Below are 10,055 nucleotides of genomic sequence, written 5' to 3'. Positions count from 1 at the left end.
GTTTATTCGGAATTCTGAGTACGCCATCAAATCGGGCGTCTAATTTTACATAAAAGTTCCTTTGACACCAAATTTCTATCTCATCACCGTTTCAGGCTGCAAATTATTGAAAAACACCTCTTTTTTCACATGTTCAAAAATGGAAGGGGTCGTACCGCCCCTCCGCCACGAGATATCAAAAAACGGACCTCGGTTTCGTGATCAGGGATAAAAGTTACCCCTTAGGACAAATTTTCACGCAAATCGAAGAGGGGTCGGGGCAACTGCTGTGTGAGTTGGCGGAGAATTACCCTATTTCCTTACCCTCCGATTTTTATCAGAGTTGAGAGACCTAAACTTTCAAAAAAATATTTGCAATGGCTTTATTCAATAAAGATATTTTCTGTTTAGTTAAAGTTAAAATGCTTTAATTTTTTTAATTTACTTAAATTTTGTCACACATTATGCAAATTATTAACATTGATTTTTTTCCAAATTAGAAATCTTTAATAAATGTTATTTAAAGTTCAATGCAAGTTTATATCTGGTTATTTCTTATCCACCTTCAAATAGAAAAAAAATCGATGATCAAAAATATTGACCATTGTTTAAATTTTCAATGAAAAAACTTGTAGAATCGATTGTATACTATTCAGAATATGCGTGGTTTGCACTTAATCGCTACTGAATCTATCTCTTCATTCCATTTTTTTTACTTTCTCAATTTTCATTCTCGGCATATGAAAATTGCGAAGAAAACTAAAGAATGAATTGTAAAAAAAATCTTTTTTTTTTCGATCAGTTCATATAATTCTCTTAAAAATGTTTTTTTCAAACATTTGTCTATGGAAATATTAGTTCTATTCTGAATACAATAAATTTAGAACAACATTATCTTCCTTGAATTTAAAAAAATAAATAAAAGAGAAATCCAAACCAAACATTATAAAAGATTATATGTTTTCAGTTTAGATTTTTTTGATTTGTTAATGTCACTTACACAGCAAAGAATCCGATGGTAAAATCGCATGCAAAAGCATGCACATCACCTTCGTCAAAATAAACACTTAATATTACATACTACATGTACTATTTTTGCATACACAAAAAAAGTTGCAGTCGACGGGATTCAAGCACACTCGGCCATCAGACCGATGAAAATCTGTAAGGATAAACGCTTCTATCAGCATAACATTTTGGTCAAGTAGGTTTCCCATACTGATGGGCTACATATTTCAGGGTGTAAAATCACATAAAATTGCTTAAAATAATGCAATATTTATTTTACACCCAGACCTTTTACACGCAGCTGGATTACTGCTTTTTAAGCTGTGTATATATGCAAAATTTGTTTTCATGATGACACTAAATGCTAATGCATATTCTTATTAATTTATCTTAACAATAGGGATAAAAAAATAGAACTTATAAGAAATTTTCACTGAAAAAATCTACTCAAACGGATAGATTGTTTATAGCATGTTTAAAATGTATTTTAATTAAAAAAGGAAACAGTTCAAAAGTAATAATAAAAATAAACAGAAGTAAAACTTTAGGAAAACAAATGTACACGAGTTCTTGTTCAACGCAGTTTTTAATACTTATTTTCAAAAATAGCTTGGAGTTTGAATTGTATTTATTGGCTCCTAAATTTTTTACCGGGCTTTAAACTATTTTTTAAGGCATTGATTGGAAAAAAATAGGATACTTTTAGCTAATATTTTTGGAAACAAGATAATTTTATTCCAAGGAACATAGTCAATTCTATTGCATTAAAAAAAAAATTCAATTTCATGAAGGGTCTTAACAGCCAGTCATTGAACCATTTTCAGAAGCCGTCGCGGGCTGGCGGTTGAGCATCCCTGCCTTAAGCTGATTTAAAGTTGTCTGCGATCGACTATGAACTAATCATTGAGAAGATTGCTTGAAGTCAAAGATATCAAAAACTTCTATGACACATTCGACAGCAAAATTACGCAGCCCAGACTCGATTATCCGAAGCCTCGATTATCCGAAGGTTTGTGTGGGACTTCGGATAATCGAATCATTTTTTTTTTATTTTCTTGGTTTTAACATCAGATTCGAGCTCTGCGATCCCATTTTAGCAAAATTTGAATGGCAGATTGCCTGTAAAATAAAAAAAAACATTCTAACAAAAAAAAACATCGCCGCCATTTTGGCCGTCATATTGGATTTAAAAATTCTAAATTACTTCAGGGTATTTTATGGGTCATAAAGCTCAACAATTGAAAATAAGACAACAACAAAAATATTTTTTTTCGTGATTCGATTATCCGAAGTTTTGATAATCGGAAGTGTCAAGTCCTCCGTATAATCGAGTCTGGACTGTATGGGAGTGCAGGCCAGTAAGACTTCATTTTTTAGCTTTGCTTCTTACTATTAGTTTGTGTCCTGATTTTCGGTTCAAAGATCCGAAACCACTCACTCATCGCCGAACGAATCCTTGCCGACTGAAGCGAGCGACCAATCGTGAGCGAACACGACTCGCTAGCTGTCAGCGCCTTGGCCAATCGCTTCACACAGCGAAACAAATGCCTACTTTGTGATTTTTTTGCCTACTCAGTCCGTCGACCCGAGTCACAAACGAATATGCTCAGAGTGGTGAGAATGTAACAAAATACCAGCGCAGCACTCTTTTTGCCAGCACTACCACAGGCATGGTGGAAATTGCTGTCAAAGGTGTCTTTGATGATGTGTTGCAAAATTGCAAAATATTGTTGATTACATCGATTTTAAGTAGTTTAATAAATGATCAAAACAAAGCCGATCGCAGACTGTTTTGAGTCAGCTTTTAGCGATTGGAGTGAGCGCGAGAGCAAAGAGAGAGAGAGTTTTCAGTAGCGATTGGTGTGGAAGTGACAAACGGTAGGAATACAGAAAAACAGGCAGTATTGCGTCGAAAAAAAAAATCGAAAAAATTGGAACCGATTTCATCGGCTGATTCAGTCGTAGTGGCCAAAACTGTTGAGCCCGAAAGTCTCTGGACCGATGGGGTGTACGAAGAGTCCACTACGCTCCCCTATCGGGTCCCCGGCCGAGGTGACACAGCATCGGTCGGGGACGACTTCACTGTGGTCTGGCGTTGGTGGCGATACCGGCCCGCCGGGTTCGTTGGAACTACATCCAGCAGTTGATACGGTCAAGTCAATGATCTTATGAAATAAACATGTGCACCGCTGGCGGTGGCTGCTGCAGCTCCGCTTCCGCTCCAATTCGCTCGCTCGCTTCTGAGGGCGCGGGAATCTCGACGTTGCATCACGTATCACAAACCAGTTCGGGAGATGGATATTTTTGGTGGCGTAGTAGCTACTCAAACCAGCGCGCGATTGGCGGCTAGGGATGGTCGAAAGTAAAATTGCGTTTCGCAGTTGAACATTTAAATGAATTCTCTGAATTGCAATTCAGTGTATACCGTTTGAATTGGCTGACATCGATTGCTGGTGGAATCCCAATTTCTGGTGCAGTACTTCGTGCAGTGTCACCAGACAAGTTCGATACGACAGGATTCACGGGGAAGGTCAATCAAAAGCCCTGCCACTGCCATGGTATTGATCAGCTTCGTACACTCAGTTCGGTAAAGGGAAGAAGGTTTGGATCGGAAACTAAATGTCTAAATGAGCAGAAAATGCCTCAGATCTAAGGAAAATTACATGCAATTTCTGACACATTTATTTCGATTCATAATTCAACTGAGTGTACCATTCGTACTATTGGGGGAGGCGGTGCTCCAGTACTGGAACGATTTGCTGTCGAACAAGCTTGGCCGGATTCGAGATGAACGCGATGAGGACGATTCTGTGCGGTTGGGGCTGAAGCTGTGCACACGTCCGTGTCGGTACCAAGCGCGCTGCTGATGAACTGGTACGTGCTTCCGATAGAGATGTGCGGTTCCGAACTCTATCTTCTCAAGTGTTTCACACGGTTTTCGGGATAGATTGATGCAGTGTGGTCGTGGCCGGGCCGGGTCGAGCGTGTACGTCGATTTGTACTAATAAAGAGACTTGATTTATTGATTTCGTGGTAGTTTCGTTTGTGGAACTTCGCTATTTTTACATGTAACTACTATTTTTCCAAAAAAGTAACAAGTACTAGAATATTGATTCGCATTAATTTGTCCGGCGAGGAGAGGTGACCTTGCGTGTGCGTTCTGGTTCTCGGTGTACCCCTCCCCGGGGCCAGGTCTCCCAGGGTGAAAGTGGTGAAAATATAAATAATGACCGTAGGCCACGTGAGGCACGTGTTTTCCTTCCGACAAGGTTGGACATTTGTCGGCTCGTTGACGGGGTCAGCCTTACGGCCTTAGGGTTCCACGATATGGCTTTAATTGAAAGGAAAATTAAATTTCACGCTGCCTTCGGCGATTTTTATCCATACGTTATTACTGTAGAGAGTCAAGATGGATTTTTTGGTTAGTGAATTTAATCAAGCTAACACCAGATCAGCTTTAATTTACTAAATTATTTGAATTTTATTAGAGATTGCTAGACTGGCATCAACATCATAAGCTCGCTATGCTCTTCAGAAAGGATTGATAAGTTTGCAATTTTTTTAAAAACTTAATTTTATTAAAGTATACAGATCTACTTTATAAATCTTGAAGAGAAGCTTACCGTTTTTCAAATGATAACCACCTCTGTGACCAGCATTAATGCATTTGTGGTTAGCAGTCAAAAACTAAATGTAATGTTTTCGCAGTAATTTAATTTCCATCCGTGAGCACCGGAAATTAATTCTCGAAAAGCCATGCTAATGTGCCCGAAGCTTCAACCATAATGCCATCAATCAAAACCACCTGATACAATCGCCCATCTACTAGTTTCCGCCCGCTCACGGCAAAGTAATTAAAAGCCACTCAATTATGTTGGCAGTGGTTTGGCTCTCCCGTGCAAGATCCGTGACCCCTGGCGCTCAGCGCCGGAAACCCACGGTCCGGCCCAAAATTCCTCCACCAAAAAAAATCGACCATTTTCGTAGTAACGAATTAAACCTAACTACGTCGCAAACGCTTTAGAAAGTAAAAACTTACCCTCCGCGCAGTCTACCTCCAGCGAGTTGGACGTCTGGTTGGTCAGCGAGCAGTTGTAGGGCATTTCCGGTTTGCCGGCCGCGATCAGGTGAAACACGCACGGTTCCCGCTGCTGCCCGACGGCGTTGTCCGCCCAGCACATGATGGTACCGTAGTCCAGCTCCTGCAACGGGAACGGGCAATCAAAACATGATCATTTTTGGTTTAAAAAAGAATATTTTAAGTTTTAAAATATCTTACATACTAAAATTTTTTTTATTTTGAATACACACGCTAAGATTTTATGTGAAATTGCTGTAACTTATAGAAAATCAAAAGTATGGATGAATAAAAAACATTTGGGTAATTCTCACCAAATCACACAGTAGTTGCCCCGACCCCTCTTCGATTTGCGTGAAACTTTGTCCTAAAGGATAACTTTTGTCGCTGATCACGAATCTGAGGTCGCGATAGCTCGTGATTTTAATAAGCAAACCCCTTATGTACATATATCAAAATTTTTGTAAGTGTCTGATCTACAACTTTGTAGAACATTATTACACTCTAAAAAATAACCCTGCAAAGTTAGAAAAAAAACACGAAATTTTAAAATGAAATTTTTTGTTGTAAATGAAAAAATTACCCCAGGGTCAATGTAGATTTGAAAAGTACATTAAATTTCCCTTACAATGACATGTACCAAAATTTTTACAGTCGAATAACAGAAAATGGGAAGAATTTTTAAAACTTATTTTTGATGAAAAAAAAGTTTTTACGAAATTCTGAGTACGCCATCAAATCGGGCGTCTAATTTTACATAAATGTCCCTTTGACAACAAATTTCTATCTCATCACCGTTTCAGGCTGCTAATTATCGAAAAACACCTCTTTTTTCGCATGTTCAAAAATTAAAGGGGTGTACCGCCCCTCCGTAACGAGATATCAAAAAACGGATCCCGAGCAGACGGAAATAACTTGGGAAGGTCAGTTTTTGATATTGTGAGAAGATCGAAGTATGTTATTGTGATGATTGGATTAGTTGTTAAAATAACAAAAATCAATAACAAAGATTCGTTCGAAGAATAACTTAAACTGTTATTATGTTGTTATTGCAATGACAAACCAATAACACAGAAGGAATCATGAAGTAATAACAAGATTTGTTATTTTGTGCGGAGAGGTGGAGCAGCATAATAACCAAAATTGTTATTGAACTTGTATGTCTTCATAACAAAAAAAAGTTATTGTTTTGGTTTATTTGCCATTTGCAAATAAACATGCAGTTGCCATAACTCTTCTGTACTAGTCAGGGCTGCAGAGTCGGGTTCCTTCAAGCGACATTGAATCCATACTTTGAAGACAACTCCGACTCTGGATGCAGGATATGACGTCAACGCCGACTTCAGCTCTTCAAAAATACCCGACTTCACAGATTCCGACTCCAAGTGAAAGTTGCTGAAAATTAGCTGAATACGATGCAGTCTCCGAGGTGTCACTCCAGCTCAAACTTCAACGTCAGCTCCGACTTCCTCGCTCTGTGAAATAATAACAGTTTTTGTTATTCACATTTCAAAAATTCTCAATAAATAAATCAATTCCCTTAGAGAATATAACAAACTTAAAAAAAAAACAACTTTCAAAAGTTAATTTTATCAGATTAATTTAAGCTTAAGGACTCCATTTCATGGTCCAATAAAAGACCACGATTAAATTGGTCAAAATTATTCCATAGTTCTAGCCAATATTAGTAAAGTCCCTTAGGGGGTATTTCAAAAAAAAAAAAATAATAATAAAATCAACTTTGAAAATTTCAACTTTATAGAATAATTTTAGCTTAAGGACCCCATTTCATGGCTTAAATAATGACCCCGACGAAAATGGTCAAAATTATTCCATAGTTCTAGCCAATATTAGTAAAGTCCCTTACGGGGTATATCAAATAATTAAAAAAAAAACTACTTTCAAAATTTCAACTTTTAAGAATAATTTTAGCTTAAGGACCCCATTTCATGGCCAAAATAATGACCCCGACGAAAATGGTCAAAATTATCCCTTAGCTCTAGCCAATATTAACAAAGTCCCTTAGGGGGTATATCAAATAATTAAAAAAAAATCAACTTTCAAAATTTCAACTTTTTAAAATAATTTAAGCTTAAGGATCCCATTTCATGGTCCAATTAATGGCCCTGGCGAAATTGGTCAAAATTATCCCATAGTATTAGCCATTTTGAACAAAGTCCCTTAGGGGGTATATCAAATAATTAAAAAAAATCAGCTCTCAAAATTTCAACTTTTTAGAATAATTTAAGCTAAAGGACCCCATTTCATGGTCAAAATAAAGACCCCGACGAAAATGGTCAAAATGATCCCAAAGATCTAAACATATTTAACAAAAGAAAAAATAATAACAGATTGTGTTATGGACACTTAAAAACTTTTCCATTTGTGCGATTTATGATAATTTTATTTCTAAGTCAGAATACCAAACGAATAACAAATCTTGTTATTATTAGAGTTTTTGAAATGTATAACATTTCCTCTTATTAGCATGTTATTAAACATTTTTAGTATAATATCAATTTAATACCACATGTTGTTATTTTATCAGAAACTGTCATTATTTTTTTTTCTTGAAGTTGTAGTTTAGGATAAAATAATAACACTTTTTGTTATTTTAACAGGGTTTGTTATTGAAATATTATTAATTTTGTTATTACCGTCTGCGCGGGATCTCGGATTCGTGATTCGTGATGTTCCGGGCAACTTTTCTCGACTTCGTGTGAGTTGGTAGAGTATTACCCATTTTGCTTAAGATTTGTTTAAAATGTTGAAAGGGAGATCAAGTTACTCCTAACATTTTGGAAATGCCGGTTTTAAATATTTTTTTCAAACGCTTGGCATGATTCGAAGAGTTCATTTGATTAAATACCCTTATCAGCCAAACATAGTTGAATGTGATTTTAATTTATGCAAACGTTCATAGTTTTTTTTTTGAGAATTTGACAGAGTGATGTGTGATACCAAAAAAGGGAATCAAGTCTCCCCATTCTCCCCTATATATATATAAAAAAAATATTTTTTGTTTGGACATTTTCACAATTTTAATAATTCGCCAGTTCACCAGCAATTGTTTACTTTTTAATACGAAATCTGTCATCATTTCCTAAAGAATATTACCATTTTTTCTGTGTGAGGACTATTTATTTCGAAGAGTGATCAGTTTTAATGTCAAGAGTTGAAATTTTCCTTTTTGAAAGAAGCAAAAACTCTTATAACTTGTGATAACTGTTGAATTTTCCCATTGATGTTGAATTGTCCTTTTATTAGAGAAAAGAAAACTGTTGTGACTAGTGTCCAATGCTGGAAATAATGAATTTTCCAATGTTGATTTTTTCCTTCTTTCTGGGGAATGGAATTATGGGGAATGGGAATGAACCTTATCATCACAGGAAAAAACAATAAGTTTGAAAGGTTGAAAATTTGGTTACTTGAATATTACTTTTTTTGACAAATTTTACATAAAAAATGTGTTGAACCTGACGAAAGTTCATCAGAAACTGATGAAAATTACACATACACATTTTTTGACACAACATATGTCATCATTTCCTGATGAATAATATCATAAGTTTTTTTTTCTGTGAAGGACATACAAAGCGCCTTTGAAGCTTTGGAGTGCTTCATAAACTGCTATCTCTCTTATAGACTGTATTCCCAATTCGCACTAGTTGACGATAAGTTGTTTCACCAATTCAAAAATATCAATGTCAATAATTTTGAAATATTTTTTTTAACACTGGAAGGCCCAACGCATCTCTAACTTACACGGACGCCTAAGCCTCCCAAAAAAGGTGTAACGGTAACTTCAACTCGCTGGTTCTCGGGCATAACTCAACCAATCAGGACGATTCGTGTAAGAATTTTGTAAGAATGTCTAGATGATCCTAAAATTTTGCAGAACTTGATTTGAACAAATCTGTAATTTCTGCGACCGAAATCATCGTTCCACCTTTTTTAAAACAACTGCACAGAAAAAAATAATGGTAATATTCATCAGGAAATGGTGACAGATTTTGTGGCAAAAAAAAAATGATTAATTTTACCCCAGAAAATGATGAACTTTCATCAGTTTTTGATGAATATTCATCAGGTTCACATTTTTACTTATTTTTTATGTAATATTACTCAAAAAAGAGGTAATACTCAACCTACCAAATTTTCAACATTCCAAACCTCAACTTTTTTTTGTGTGCCTAAGCGGAATTTTTGGCGAATTTTTTTTTACATGCAAATAAAAAAATTTGGAACGATGTTTTTGATCGCAAAAATTACAGATTTGATCAAATTGAGTTCTTCAAATTTCTAGGATCATCTAGACATCCTAACGAATCACTGGGAAAAAATAATTGTCTTGATTGGATGAGTTATGCCCGAGAACCAGCGTGTTTAAGTTACCGTTCCAACTTTTTTGGAGCCTTGGGCGTTGGAATGTTAAATCACATAAAACATATTTTTTCCTCTCGATTATAATTACTTTCATGATTTTTACACGGCAAAAAAAAGTTGAATTTTTAAATGTTAAAAATTTGGTAGGTTGAATATTAACACTTTTTTTAATAATATTACCTTTAAAATCTGTAAAAATGTATTCACACTCTTCATCGGTCTGACAGCCGAGCGGGTTTAGCCACCTGTTCTCTTTTGCGTTGCTGGGTTTGAATCCCGCCGCCTTTAACATTTTTTTTACAAGAAATAGACGAAATGCGAAATAAATATTTGGCGGAACTAAAACGAACAACTAGTATCTCTAAACTTCATACTTTCCCTCGGGTCAAGCATTAGACTAAAAGCGTTTTAAGAAACCTTACAATTGTTTTATCAATAAACTAGAAATTTTATATTTCATACACAGTGAAAAAATAATATAAAATTGGTATAATTTTGGATGGTTGAATATTACCTATTTAATGTTGAAATTTTACCTCAATTCAGACTGCAAAAGTGACATTCCACCAGCAAAGTTGTAAAATTTGTTGAACAAATTTGTTAA

The 10,055-nt window shown here is 35.7% G+C and overlaps 1 protein-coding gene across 1 annotated transcript in view; it reads right to left on the bottom strand.

Annotated features, from left to right (window-relative positions):
* LOC6046522 (synaptogenesis protein syg-2) overlaps positions 1 to 10,055 on the bottom strand; it is a 587,979-nt gene that overhangs the window by 95,512 nt on the left and 482,412 nt on the right. Inside the window, exon 13 of the mRNA XM_038265832.1 lies at positions 5,027 to 5,189. Within this exon, the coding sequence (XP_038121760.1) occupies positions 5,027 to 5,189 (163 nt within the window). The remainder of the gene's footprint in view (positions 1 to 5,026; positions 5,190 to 10,055) is intronic.

Source organism: Culex quinquefasciatus, chromosome 3 (genome assembly GCF_015732765.1).
Source record: "Culex quinquefasciatus strain JHB chromosome 3, VPISU_Cqui_1.0_pri_paternal, whole genome shotgun sequence".
NCBI lineage: Eukaryota > Metazoa > Arthropoda > Insecta > Diptera > Culicidae > Culex > Culex quinquefasciatus.
This window is presented reverse-complemented; position numbering and strand designations above follow the sequence as displayed.